General features: G+C 38.0%; 1 protein-coding gene across 4 annotated transcripts in view; it reads right to left on the reverse strand.

Annotated features, from left to right (window-relative positions):
* The window catches only part of EFHB (EF-hand domain family member B), a 64,841-nt gene that overhangs the window by 15,390 nt on the left and 34,111 nt on the right, over positions 1 to 15,340 (reverse strand). For 3 of the 4 annotated variants that reach the window (XM_008009265.3, XM_008009263.3, XM_008009266.3), the window contains exons 6-9: positions 10,242 to 10,371; positions 4,025 to 4,108; positions 3,380 to 3,447; positions 1,281 to 1,435 (exon numbers count right to left, since the gene is read on the reverse strand). In XM_008009265.3, the coding sequence (XP_008007456.2) occupies positions 1,281 to 1,435; positions 3,380 to 3,447; positions 4,025 to 4,108; positions 10,242 to 10,371 (437 nt within the window). Of the gene's footprint in view, positions 1 to 1,255; positions 1,436 to 3,379; positions 3,448 to 4,024; positions 4,109 to 10,241; positions 10,372 to 15,340 lie in introns of all 4 variants that reach the window. The other variant, XM_073023637.1, reaches the window with a different exon arrangement.

Genomic DNA, 15,340 nt, shown 5'->3' on the forward strand with positions numbered 1-15,340 from the left:
TCAAAAAATATATATATATAATATATATATATAAAGTATATCAGCATTAAATAATTCTCAGTAATTTCCTCTCTGCTTAATTTATCATAAGGAATGTGCCTGGTGATTTACTTAGATAATCAACAGCTATTAAGATGATCATCTTTTCTTTAATTACATTTAAAATGAAAAATTCTTAAAAGCAGGGCACTACGTATTGTGGCAGTTTCTCTTATTCATGTCACTACCATTATTTATTGAGTTGGCTCCAAGCTTCCTGGTAACCAAAGTAAAAAGGTGTGCATAATCCATACAAAATATATGCTATCCATGAGATAAAAACCAGTCGTCAGATACTTAGATGAAGTGCAATTATTTCCTTTGTCAAGACTGAGTTTCTTATAAAGAGGATGCATCTGACCAAAATAAAAGCCTCATGTGCATACTAACAAAAAATATACCAAGTTTCAATGGCAGTTTCTTATAGTGCTCCTTAGCATAAGCTAAACGCAGTGCAACTTGGTAAAAGCAATTCTATGATGGCCTAAAATGATGCGAGGTAACTATGTAGCCCTGGATTGATCTGATTTTTTCAAAGAATAAAATTTAGAGTAGCTTGAACACTGAATATCTTATACTCTCAAAACTAAAGCCACACCGTGCTCCCAGGGAAAAGACATTCTAAGCTTGACTTGGACCTAAAATGCAGGTACTCTGTGTGCAAATTCAGATTTAGATATAGATTGTCAAGTCTTCCCCAGGGATCCCTAGTGCTACCCACTGCCCCTCGCTCCCAGCACACTGCAGTTTAATAATCCGTAACAGTGATTCTCAAACTTGAATGTGCATCACAATCACTAGAGTGCTTGCTAAAATTGCTGGGCCCCACCCCAGAGTTCCTAAACTCAGTATTTTCTGAAATGGGCCTTGTAATGTGCATTTCTAACAAGTTCCCACGTGATGGTGATGGTGGCAGTGGAACCACACTTTGACAACCAATAATCTACAAAAGGGGTCAGCAAACGTCTTCTGTTAAGGGGCCAAGAGTAAATATTTTAGGTTTTGAAGGCCATACAGTTTTTGTTGCTACTACCTAACTCTGCATTCATAGTGCAAAAGCAGCCATAGACAATACTAAAAACAACACAGGCATGATTGTGTTCCAGTAAAACTTTACTTATGCAAACAAACAGTGGGCCGGATTTGGCCCACAGGCTATAGTTTGCTGACCCCTGATCTACATCAAACTGCTGGGATCTGTAAGCCCATGCATTACCAAAAAGCTCTCCCCCATTACTGGCCTTGTCGTAGTGCCTGAAGGCTGCCAGCAAAGTGTCAAATTTTTGGTAATTAACTATCTTCAAGTGATGCCGAACTGCTGCAATCAGGGCTCGCTGTCTATCCTTGCCTCGAAGATATTCACCGGGAAGTCTATTATGGATGAGATCACCAACTCCTATTGAAGAGAGAAAAAAAGTTTTTTACATATGCTTAAAGTCTTTCTATATCATTTCTATCTTTTAAAAAAAGAGAGTGAGAGAGATCTAGCAACCTCTGTGAATGAAAGGAACATCTAACTCTGACATGATTATGCAGCATGTCAGAAAATCCTTATGTACTATAAAGAAAAGTACATAAATTAAATGATAAAAATTAATATTTCTGTTTTATGTTACCTCTCTGCTCAAGAAGAAAATCTAAAAAAATGAATTTCGTGTGGACATCACCAACCACACTCAGCTGTCAAGTATTTTCCTTAGACAGTGAAGTCCTTACTTGACTACCTCTTGGCCATTTGTCTACAATGCTGAGGATCTGAAAGCTAGGGCTGAGTCCAGGTGGGGACCACTCAGCGTGCCTTGAAACTGACTAAACTGGGAGAGCCTTGTAAAAATCAAACTCAAATTATCTACTCTCTCCTATGTAAGTTTCCAGTTGGCTGTCAGTCTGCATACCAAGTTCCCATTTCTCAGCCTTGCTTCCACTCATGCCACCACCAGCACTGGAGGCCTGCCTCCCTTCATAGCTCCATTAACTAAGAGTCCTGACCCACACCCCAACTAGAGTTGACCATGCTGCTCCAGATGTGGCAGCTTGGTGGATATCACCAGAGGAGACCTCCTGCCTCTGTTCATTTTCCCCAGCCTACACACACCTCCCATCTTCCTGCCAGGACTCTCAGCTTTCTCTTATTCTTTTAATTCATCAATGCGTGCTATAAATATTGGTGAAAGATGTCCTATGTGCTGCTGAGGATCCAACAGACAGCAAGACAGAGCACCCACCAGCATGAAGCTTGCCCTCAAACAGGCAGAATTTACCATGATTACCTACTGCTTTTTCAAGCTAATTGATGGTTTCCTAATCATCCCTTACCCTCTTCAAAAGATATTAAAGCCTCTAAGATGGATAGGCATCCATTAAACATTAGTAGTTTGTGTAAAAACAGAACCCAAATACAATTTCCTAATGTAGTAATTAATGATGCTCCAAACCACTGTCTTGCAAAAGCTCAATAAATATTTATTCTATTTATCAATGAGTGGACTTTAGCTAAAACATTTTTCATAGTGGTTCTTAAACCTTAGTGTATATAAGAACCTACTGAATCAGAATATCTAGGGCATGGGTCCCAGGAATGTGCAGATTTAATAAACTCCCTGGATGATTTTAATGCAGGTAGTCTGCAGCCCATGTTTTGAGAACCACTGATACACAGCCCAATCCTGATAAACTGTAGCATATTTTTCCCTTTGGGTATCTGCTATTTAGATTGCCTAGAAATAGAGACAAAATACAAGTAAGTTTCTTCTGCTACTTTATGTATTGATTGACTGATTAACTCACTGGCTAGCTGGCTGGCTGGTAGGAAAAGACTGGTTCTTAATTATGTGGTTGTAGAGTACAGTGCTTTCTCATATTTGAATGTGCTTACAATTCACCCAGAAATACAGTTAAAATGCAGTTTCTGATTCAATAATTCTGGGACGGGGCCTGAGATTCTGTATTTCTAAGATGCTCCCAGGGGATGCCAATACTGGCAGTCTGCAGACCACACTTTGAGAAGTTAGGACCTAGGACAATATCTGACTTCATTAAAAAGCTGCTCCATTTCACTTTGGCTTGTTTAATATAAGCCATATTTATTTTTCTTAAATAAAAGTCAAAGCCTTAACTACACTTACAGTACTCATTACAAGGGCTTCCAACTGTACCTATTTCAAACACAATATGAAAAAAAAATTTCTGTTATATACTTTTCCCATTAATGTTAATGCAACATTTTAAGGCTTTAAAATTAGAAGTTTTTGAAATAAGGAGATGGTGAGCTTAACTGTGTAACTTTGCAGGGATTTTGTTGCTGTTTGGGGTTTTTTACAGAGAAAGTGTGTATATTTACCATATTCCTCAGGACGGAGACAAGCTCCAAATGTGTAGTCTGGGGGAACATTCATTGTTTCTGCAATGCTATCAAAGAAAACAAATCCTTAGTTAAAATACCCACCACATGGCATCTCTGGAATTTAAAATACGTTTGCCATATGTTCCTAGTAGCCCATATTTTATCTCATAACCAAGCTATGAAGATCAAACAAAAGTTCTCCAATAGATCTTTTGTCTGATCTTCCACTTGCATAAACAATGACTGAACGCTTTCACCCTCTTTCAGGAGCCCAGAATTACAAAGGAAAAACAGAACACATTCAAAGCAAAATTACCAAAGTATAAAGAGAGAGCAAGACAGACAGACAGAAAGACAAAGAAAAACGTAAACACAGTAAGTTAAATCTCTGATATCCCACAAATAATGCTTTATGCAAAATTATCCCTCTCTCTTCTCCAGTGCCCTCTGCATTTTGGAGAACTCACTGCTTTCCTGGAATCCCAAATTCTATAGACATTTACAGATTAACTGATTAACAATAAAATAATGATTTTCTTATTTAATAGATAGAATCTAATAGGCACACCAACAGTTACCACAAGAGTACTTTTTAAATTCTATGCAAAGAAACTATCAATTTGAAGTTAATCATTAACTTACGGATCTAAAACTCTTCCAAGTTTATGTTGAAACTTTTCTTTGAAATCATCCTCTCTTTTGGATACAAACTTAGCTCCTCTTTTCCTGCAAAATTAGAACATTATCAGGTATCTCTATTATCTAAAGTATTCTTGGCCGCCAAATATATGTAAGGTGAAGAATACCATAGTATCATTAGGCCTTCAAGGAACAAATGTAGTTTCAAAAGAAACTCTGCTAAAAATAAAGTTTTATGTGTTCATTTTTCTTCCATTTACACTAAAATAAAATAAATCTTGATTAATGAATAAGGTAAGCAAACAATATTTTTAGTAAATAAAAACAAGGTGTTAATATCACTATTGTAAATGTAGCTCCTGGCCAGGCACAGTGACTCACTGCTGTAATCCCAACACTTTGGGAGGCCGAGCTGGGCAGATGGCTTCAGCTCAGGAATTTGAAACTAGCCTGGGCAAGATGGCGAAACTCTGTCTCTTAAAAAAAATACAAAAACTAGCTTGGTGTGGTGGCATGCACCTGTAGTCCCAGCTACTCGAGAGGCTGAGCTAGGAGGATCGCTTGAGCCTGGGAGGCTGAGGTTGCAGTGAGCTGAGATGACGCCACTGTACTCCAGCCTGGGTGACAGAGTGAGACCCTGTCTCAAAAAAATAATATAAAGTAAGTGTAGCTCATAAAATTGCTAGAAGAAAATTAAGCATCAGGCCAGGCACAGTGGTTCATGCCTGTAATCTCAACACTTTAGGAAGCTAAAGCTGGAGGATCAGTTGAGGCCAGGAATTTGAGACAAGCCTGGGTAACATAGTGAGATCCCATCTCTACAAAAAATAAAAATAAAAATAAAAAAATTTAGCATCAAATAAATAAATAGCCAAAGTATATAAACAAATAACTCACATCTAGTAAGCAAATACATGGGGAATTTATAATACTCTCTAGTAATAAAATAAATGTAAAATAAAAGAATAACAAAGTGCCACTTCTAACCTAGTAAACAAGCAAATATATGTAAGTATATTGAGAGAGAGAATATCTAACTTTGGCAAAAAGTATAGTAAAATATTTACAGATTGCTAGTGCGAATTCCTACAGTCTTTTTGAAAATAACTGGGCGATATGAATCAAAAAGCATAAAAACACTCATGCCCTTTTATCTACATCTGGGAACCAATAATAATGATATAATCCAGATAGCAATTAAAAATGTAGAAAAGAGGCTGGCCACGGTGGCTCACACCTGTAATCCCACCGCTTTGGGAGGCTAAAGTGGGCAGATCACTTGAGGTCAGGAGTTCGAGACCAGCCTGACCAACATGGTAAAACCCTAGCTCTACTAAAAATACAAAAATTACCCAGGTGTGGTGGAACATGCCTGTAATCCCAGGTACTTGGGAGGCTGAGGCAGGACAGTCACTTGAACCTGGGAGTCAGAGGTTGCACTAAGCCAAGACCATGCCACAGCACTCCAGCCTGGGCAACAGATTGAGCCTGTCTCAAAAAAAAAAAAAATGTAGACAAGTTATATGTACAAAAAATGTTTGTAGCTTATTGACTACAATGGAATAAAGAAAAGAATCAAAATATTCAGTTGCAGAGGGTGATTAAATTATATCACATTAATAAGAATACACTGCATGCATTTTCAATGCTGGCATATACAGCAATATATAATTATTTTGTGTTAGGTGGAAAACAGGATATAAAATGGGATTGCACTCTGGTGAAAACTATGCAAAAATCTACATAGGAAGCCACACTAGGATAAAATACATTTAAATGATAATAATGGCTGAATTAAAGTGAACAGGATTATGAGTGATTTTATTTTGCCAGTTTTTTGTAAAATAATTTTGTTACTTCTACTGTTGTGATTAAATGAATAAAATTTCTTTTGAAACCTGTAAAATTACAACACTATTATTTAATAACATTAAAAGTAATAAATTATCTATTGTTTTGCTAAGACTAAAGACAATGAACATTACATTCTTAAACTCCATTTGCTTTTCAAAGTATCTCCTGTGCTATTGAACTACTGAGCTGAATAAATTTCTGGAGAAGAGTAACACTCTGTGGAGGAACAAAAGAAGAAATATAAGTAATTCATCTCATTTCTTCATTTCCTTCCCATTTGTTGGTGGGGGGAAGAATGTAGGTGGAGTCAGAATAAATCAACACAGTTTAGGGCTATAACTTGAACAAACCAAGTTAACAATCTAAAAATCAGCTCCAGGCCAGGCGTGGTGGCTCACACCTGTAATCCCAGCACTTTGGGAGGATGAAGTGGGTGGATCATCCTGAGGTCAGGAGTTCGAGACCAGCCTGGCCAACATGGTGAAACTCCATCTCTACTAAAAATACAAAAATTAGCCAGGAGTGGTGGCAGGTGCCTGTAATCCCAGCTACTTGGGAGGCTGAGGCAGGAGAATCACTTGAACCTGGGAGGCAGAGGTTGCAGTGAGCCAAGATCACACCACTGCACTCCAGCCTGGGCGACAGAGTGAAACTCCGTCTCAAAAAAAAAAAAAAATCAGCTCCAAGGTACATAATTAAGAACATGCAGAGATAGGAAAAAGAATTGTAAGGCACAGAGCCAACTCTTTTTAGTCAAGAACCGCCTGGAGTATGCTTCTGCAACATTCAGGAAGTATCTGTGGGCAACCATGTATGTCAGAATATCAATAACTGCGACATCATTACACAACCTCTTAGCATTCACGAACCAACTCAGATAAAGCTCTTTGTGTGCCAGTGAATTCATTCATTCACACACACGCACAAACACGCGCACTCGCACATGCATGCCTACCATCTGATGACTCAAACCAAAGTTTGATTTGACTTTGCTTTGATTGTTCAAACCAAAGGTCATAAGCAGAATATAGATAGGGATCCTTTTTGTTTGTTTGTTTTTGTTTTTTGAGACAGTCTTGCTCTGTCACCCAGGCTGGTGTGCAATGGTGCCATCTCAGCTCACTGAAACCTCTGCCTCCCGGGTTCAAGTGATTCTCCTGCCTCAGCCTCCCAAGTAGCTGGGACTACAGGTGTGTGCCACCACACTCAGCTAATTTTTGTATTTTTAGTAGAGGCAGGGTTTCACTATGTTGGCCAGACTGGTCTCGAATTCCTGACCTCGTGATCTGCCTGCCTCACCCTCCCAAAGTGCTGGGATTATAGGCATGAGCCACCGTGCCCGGCCAATAGAGATCCTCTTTTACAGAGGAAATGTATCCCATAAAAGTTGAAAGTAAGCCAAATTTGTATGTTAAATCGTGCATATAAAATTAGATGCCTCAAAATGTAAACTAACACACTTGACTCCAAGTGTATAACAGAAATCAAACCGAATGAAGTAGTGAGCTCTTTTTAAATTGCAACAAAAAGAATAAAGAATTTATCTACTGCTAGCAATAACATTCCAATTAAGTTTCAAAATACAAAAAGGGCCAGGTGCAGTGGCTCATGCCTGTAATCCCAGCATTTTGGGAGGCTGAGGTGGGCAGATCACCTGAGGTCATGAGTTCGAGACCAGCCTGACAAACATCATGAAACTCCATCTCTACTAAAAATACAAAAATTAGCCAGGCATGGTGGCGCACACCTATAATCCCAGCTACTCGGGAGGCTGAGGCATGAGAATCGCTTGAACCCAGAAGGTAGAGGTTGCAGTGAGCCAAGATCATGCCACTGCATTCCAGCCTAGATGACAGAGGGAGACTCCATCTCAAAAAAAAAAAAGAAAAAATGTATGATCATATAAAACACTGTTCCATAAACAATGTCCCCTTGGGGGTAGAGACAAGTTGGAGGGAAGCATGCCCTGCTCACTGTTTGCCCTTATAAACTTTGTGTGTTTTTCTGTGGCAACACTAAATCATTGATATTTGCTCTGCTCTTAGGATGTTCTTGAGGACCACATTGTTGTTAATGTGTTTACCTCATATGTTTTACAAACGGATAGCAAGTTTATATTTCTAACCCACTGAAAATGGATAAATCATATCTGTCTCCTTTTAAGTATCAATTTATTATATTTAATTATAAATCTCTATAGTCCTTAAATATTTAAATAATATCTTTATACTTTCCTTTATACATAGTTTATTTTAATAATAAGAAATTTATGTTAAATTGTGCATATAAAATTAGATGCCTCAAAATATAAACTAATAAGAAATATTTATTATGTAAATGCTTCGTCTGTATCCTAAATAAAAACTGTCTCATGCAGGGTTACTATGATACTGAAAAATTTATTCTATGTGTGTGTTTTACCATCCTTATTTTGAATAATTCAAGTATCAGAAACCCATGTAATAAAGGAGGGAAAGAAGAATGGAAATCATTTTTGAAGCCCATAAACAGGTGATCAAGAATCAAGTGCCTATAGATCTGGTGCAGTGGTTAGGGCTGCCTCTAGAGCCAACACTGCCTGGATTTCATTCTTACCCCTGATACATCTGAGCTGCATGATCTTAGGCAAATGATTTAACCCCTCTGTACCTCAGCTTTTTCACCTGTAAAATGGGAAGAATAAAAATTAGAATACACCTATCCTGTGGAGTTCTTAGTAGGATTAAACTAATAATACATAAAGTGCTCAGAATTTTGCCTCTATAACTGAGAGCTGTTATTGTCACGGAGACAAAATAGGCAAAAGAGTGAGGCAGGTTGGATACCTGCAGGAATGCTAAGTCTGTGTGCATGCTGGGCCTATGGAAACCTAGAAGGCCATTGTCTTCTTTAAAGAGGGCAGAGGTCAGAACAAATCTACCCCTATCATTGACAAATGTGAATGCAAGGCCCGTGCATTAGTTTCATGTGGTTGCTATAAGAAATTACCAAAAACTGATGGCTTTAAAAAATGTATTCTCTCACAGTTCTAGAAGCCAGAAGTCTGAAATCAAACTGTCAGCAAGGCCACATTTCCTCTAACAGCTTTAGGGGAGAATTCATTTCTTGCTTTTTTGGTTGTTTTCCCTAGAGACGGTGTTTTGCTATGTTGCCCAGGCTGGCCCTTAGCTCCTGGGCTCAAGCCATCCTCCCACCTGAGCCTCTGAAAGCACTGGGACTACAGGCATATGCCACCACACCCAGCCCATTCCTTGCTTCTTCCAAGTCTGATGGCTGTTGGCATTACTTCGCATTCCTTGGTTATAGGCACATCACACCAATACCTATCTCCATCTTCACATACCTTCCCTTCTGCATATCTTTTCCTCTTGTGTATCAGATTTTCTTCTTCCCCTCTATAGATACTGATCATTGGATTTAACACCCACTCAGATAATCCAGAATGATCTCTTCATCTCAAGATCCTTAATTACGTCTGCAAAGACCCTTTTTCCACACAAAGTAACATTCATAGGTTCTGGGCATCAGGACATAGACATATCTTTTTGGGGAGGGTGGGACAGCACCAGTATTTACAATCTTCAACCCATGGCACCAGTATCCACAATCTTCTGATTTTTTTAAGCATAATGAGAAATCTAGACTTTTATGAACAACCTTCCAAAGTTTACACGTCGGCTCAGATATAAAATATAACACAGGAAATGAAAAACTAAGGACCCAATTTTGTTTTCTAGGGAAGTAGTTTTTACAGCATGAAGACATAAAAAGGTCACAATTTGAAAAAGTTGAGTCTGATGCTCAGGTGCCCAAATAACTATTCAACAAAGCTGAATAACAAATATCAGGTCAAGACAGGATGGTTATCCATGCCTTTATTCCCAGCTATTCAGAAGGCTGAGGTGGATAGCTTGAGTCTAGGAGTTCAAGGTTGCAGTGAGCTATGATGGCCCTACTACACTCCAGCCTGGGTAATAGAGCAACATGCTGTCTCAATAAATAAATAAACAAATTTCAAGTCGATTGCAATTGTCTTGGTAGAGTTTTGAAAGTCCATTGTATTTAAGAAACACAAATAAAGTTGATCCCAGAGAGTTAAAACATGCATATATGTCTTTATATTTGCTTGTAACTTCAGAATAAAGACAGTAAAAAAAAAAAAAGGATCATTTTTACCTCTGTAAGAACTAGATAGGATGGGTGTCAGAAGTGAAATACATTACACTGTTTTTTCTATTTTTTTCTAATCATTTTGTTTGAACCATATCATTTTATTACCTCTTCAAAAAATAAATTTTAAAAATCAACTTTTCTTTAAGTCCAAATGTCTAACACTTGTTCCTGGGCACAGTGTAATTAAACTTACATTTGTAGTTCATGGAGCCAATATAAAGATTTTGCCATGGCTCGTCCATCATTAAAATGTGGTGTTGGTACTCCATACACATTAAACCTATGGAAACTTGATGGGTTATACTTTCGGTTCTTTGCCTCTCCTGTGGAAAAAGAAAGGAAGACTTATGACTTAAGCAACACAAATAACCTTATCTTGCAAGATGCACATTATGTTCTCATTGACATTGAAAATGAGAATGGAACAAAAAATGAAATTGTAACAGTGCAGAAACTGCACAGATTTAGCTACCAAAGACATAAGCATTCCCCCATGTGAGCTGGGAGACTGGTGGGATGCTACACACAACAATACCTTGTGTTAATATTTGAAAAGCTGCTATATGTAAAAAACTCCAAAGTCTCCATCAAAAAACTGTTAGAACTAATGAATTTGGCCAGGCACACCAGTGGCTCATGCCTATAATCCCAGCAATTTGGGAGACTGAGACTGGTGGATCACTTGAGGCCAGGAGTTTGAGACCAGTCTGTCCAACATGGTGAAACCCTGTCTTCTCTAAAAATACAAAAATTAGCTGGTCGTGATGGCATGCACCTGTAATCCCAGCTATTTGGGAGGCTGAGGCAGGAGAATCGCTTGAACCCAGGAGGCGGAGGTTGCAGTGAGCTGAGATCATGCCACTGCACTCCAGCCTGGGCAACAGAGTAAGGCTCTCTTTCTCAAAAAAAAAAAAAAAAAGAAAAGAACTAATAAATGAATTAGGTAAAGTCAAAGAATACAAAATCAACACATAAAAATCCATGGCATTTTTATAAAAAATAACCACCTAGACAAAAAAGAAATCAAGAAAATAATTCACTTTATGATAGCCTAAAAAAAAAAACTTAGGAATAAACTTAACCAAGGAGGTAAAAGACCTGTACACTGAAAACTATAAAACAATGATGAAAGAAATTGAAGAGGACACAAATGAAATGAAAAGATATTCCGTACTCATTGATCAGAATAATTAATTTTCTTAAAATGTTCATACTACCCAAAGCAAAATACAGATTCAATGTGATCCCTATCAAAATTCCAGTAGCATTCTTCACAGAAACAGAAAAAAAAATCCTAAAATTTATATAGAACCACAAAAGGCTCTGGATAGCCAAAGCAATTACAAGGAAAAAGAAAAAAAGTTAGAGGGTCTGGTTTGCAGATGACATTTCTAGACACATCCGGGGCCAAAAGGGAACCCACTGCTTTAAAGGAAAGAACCCAATCCTGCCAGCATTCATCACCTGCTAACTGAAGAGCTCTTGGGCCCTGAATAACCAGCTGCAGTTATTCAGGGCCCAAGTAGTACATCAAGGGTCTTGGGTAAGCCTCTTAGACTTCCTGGCTTCAGAAGAGACTTAGCACATTATCAGCTGTGGTAGCTACAGAGCAAAACTCCTTCTGCTTGAGAAAAGTAGACGGAAAAGTATAGTAAAGAGGACTTTGTCTTACACCTTGGGTACCAGCATGCCCACAGGGGAGTAGAGCACCAAGTAGGCTCTTCAGGTTCCCAATTCCAGGACTTGGCTCTTGAAAATAACATTTCTGGACCTGCTCTGGGCCAGAGGGGAACCCACTGACCTGAAGGGAAGTACCAAGCCATTAACCTCAAGCTGACTTAAGAGACCTTGGGCCTTAAGAGAACATTGGTGATAGTCTGGCATTATTCCTCATGGCCTGGGGTGGCGGTGGCTACCCAGTGAGGTTCCTCTGCCTTTGGGAAGGGGAGGGAAGAGGGGGAAAGACTGTATCTTGTGGTTTGAGTGCCAGCTCAGCTGCAATACAGTAGAATACCTGGTAGACGTCTAAGGTTTTTGACTCTAGTCCTTGACTCCCAGACAGTACTCTGTACCCACTCAAGCCCTGGGAGACCTCACCACCCTGAAGGGAAGGACACAGGCCTGGCGGGCTTTGCCACTTGTTAATTGTAGAGCCCCAGGACCTTGAGTGAACATAGGCTGCAGCCAGAGGTTGAGTACAGCAGGACTTGGGTGAGACCAAATGCTACACTAGCTTCAAGTGTGATCCAATACAGTCAGCAGTGGTGGCCACAGGGGTACTTCTGTCACTCAACCCCCAGCTTTAGATGGCTCAGAACAGAGAGAAAGACTGTATGTTTAGGAGAAAGTAAAAGAAAAGAACATGAGTTTCTGCCTTGTAACCCAGGGAATTCTCCCGGATCTTTTCCAAGATCATCAAGGCAGTACCTCTACAAGTTTGCAAAAACTAGTGTTACTGGGCTTGGGGTGCCTCCTAAAGCAGATACAGCTTAGATCACCACACCCAAGTCCTTTCATATATCTGGAAAGCATTTCCAAGATGAACGGGTACAAATAAGCACAGACAGTGAGAACTACAATAAATATCTAACTGTTCAATGCCAGACACCAGGAACATCTATAAGTATCAACACCATCTAGGAAAATATGACTTCACTAAATAAACTAAATAAGACACCAGGGACCAATCACGGAGCAACAGAGCTATATGTCCTTTCAGACAGATAATTCAAAATAGTTGTGTTGAGGAAACTCAAAAGACATTTAAGATAACACAGAGAAGGAATTCAAAATTCTATCATGTAAATTTAAGAAAGAGACTGAAATAATTAAAAAGAATCAAGCAAAGGCCAAGCGTGGTAGCTCACACCTATAATTTCAGCACTTTGGGAGGCCGAGGCAGGTAAATCACCTAAGGCTACGAGTTCAAGACCAGCCTGGCCAACATGGTGAAACCCCATCTCTACTAAAAATACAAAAATTAGCCAGGCGTGATGGTGCCTATAATCCCTGCTACTGGGGAGGCTGAGACAAGAGAATCATCTGAACCTAGGAGAGGGAGGTTGCAGTGAGCCAAGATCACACCGCTGCACTCCAGGCTGGGCAACAGAGTGAGACTTCATTTCAAAAAACAAAAACAACAACAAAGAAAGAAAGAATCAAGCAGAAATTCTGGAGCTGAAAAATTCAATTGACAAACTGAAAAGTACATCAGTCTCTCAATAGCAGAACTGATCAAGCAGAAGAAAGAGTTAATGAGCTTGAAGACAGGCTATTTGAAAATACAATCAGAGAAGACAAAAGAAAAAAAAATTAAAAGAATGAAGTATTACTAAAAGATATAGAAAAAATAGTCTCAAAGGGGCAAATCTAAGAGTTATTGGCCTTGCCAAGCAAGGTGGCTCACGTTTGTAATCCCAGTACTTTGGGAGGCCAAGGTGCAAAGATGACTTAAGCCCAGGAATTTGAGTCTAGCCTGAGCAACATAGTGAGACTAAATTTATTATTTTTTTATTTTATTTTATTTTTAAAGTTATTACCCTTAAAGAGAAAATAGACAAAGAGATAGGAGTAGAAAGTTTATTCAAAGAGATAGCAGAGAACTTCCCAAATCTAGAGAAAGATATCAATATCCAAGTACAAGAAGGTTATAGAACACCAAGCAGATTTAACCCAAAGAAGATTACCTCAAGACATTGAATAATCAAAACCCTAAAGGTCAAGGATGAAGAAAGGATTCTAAAAGCAGTGAGAGAAAAGAAACAACATACGATGGAGCTTCAATAAATCTGGCAGTAGACTTTTCAGTGGAAACTTTACAGGAGAGAGTGCCATGACATATTTAAAGTGCTGAAGAAAAGAAACTTTTATTCTAGAATAGTATATCTTATCTGGTGAAAATATCCTTCACACATGATGAAGAAATACTCTCCCAGGCCAAAAAATAAAAATAAAAATAAAAATCAGAGGAATTTCATAAATATCAGACCTGTCCTACAAGAAATGCTTAAGGGAGTACTTCAATTTCAATCAGAAAGAAAAAAATATTAATAAGCAATGAATAATCACCTGAAGGTGCAAAACTCACTGATAATAGTAAGCACACAGAAACACACAGAGTACTATAGCACTATAACTGTGGTATCCAAACTACTCTTAACCTGAGTAGATAGACTAAACAATGAACCAATCAAAAATAATAACTACAACAACTTTTCAAGACATAGAGATTATAAGAAGATATAAATAGAAACAACAGAGTTAAAAAGGTAAGGGGAGAAAGTTAAGACATAGAGTTTTTATTTTTCCTTGTTTGTTGTTTATGCAAATAGTGTTAAGTTGTTATCAGGTTAAAATAATGGGTTTAAGATAATATTTGCAAGTCTCATGGGATTCATCTTTGGGACCCAAGTATTTTTCAACATACGCAAATCAATCAATGGGATATATCATATCAACAGAATGAAGAGTAAAAAAACCATATGATCATTTCAATTGATGCTGAAAAAGCATTTGATAAAATTCAACATCCCTTCAACATTAGCAGTGGCTAATGCCTGTAATAATAATAGTAGCAATTCAACATTAGCAGTGGCTAATGCCTGTAATAATAAAAACCCTCAACACACTGGATATAGAAGGAACACACCTCAGTATAATAAAAGGTGTACACAACAGAATCCCAGCTAGGATGATACTGAATGGGAAAAGACTAAAAGTTCTTCCTTCATACTGGAAGTCCAAGCTACAGCAATCAGACAAGAGAAAGATATAAAGGGCATGCAAATTGGAAAGAAAGAGGTCAAAGTACCCTTATTTGCAGATGATATGATCTTATATTTAGAAAAACCTAAAGAATCCACAAGAAAATTATTAGAACTGATAAATTCAGTAAAGTTACAAGATACAAAATAAACATACAAAAATCAGTAGCATTTCTATATACCAACAGTGAATGCTGTGAAAAAGAAATTTAAAAAGTAATCCCATGTATTAAACACAATAGCCACACATAAAATTAAATATCTAGGAATTAACTTAATCAAAGATTTCTATAATGAAAACTATAAAACACTGATGAAAGAAATTGAACAGGACACCAAAAAATCAAAAACCATTTTATGTTCATGGATTGGAAGAATCAATATTGTTAAAATGTCCATACTACCAAAAGCAATCTACAGATTCAATGCAATCCCTACAAAAATACCAATGACATTCTTCACAGAAATAGAAAAAAAATCCTAAAGTGTATATGAAACCACAAAATATCCAGAAAAGCCAAAGTAAAAA

The sequence above is a fragment of the Chlorocebus sabaeus genome, chromosome 15, assembly GCF_047675955.1.
Source record: "Chlorocebus sabaeus isolate Y175 chromosome 15, mChlSab1.0.hap1, whole genome shotgun sequence".
Lineage (NCBI taxonomy): Eukaryota > Metazoa > Chordata > Mammalia > Primates > Cercopithecidae > Chlorocebus > Chlorocebus sabaeus.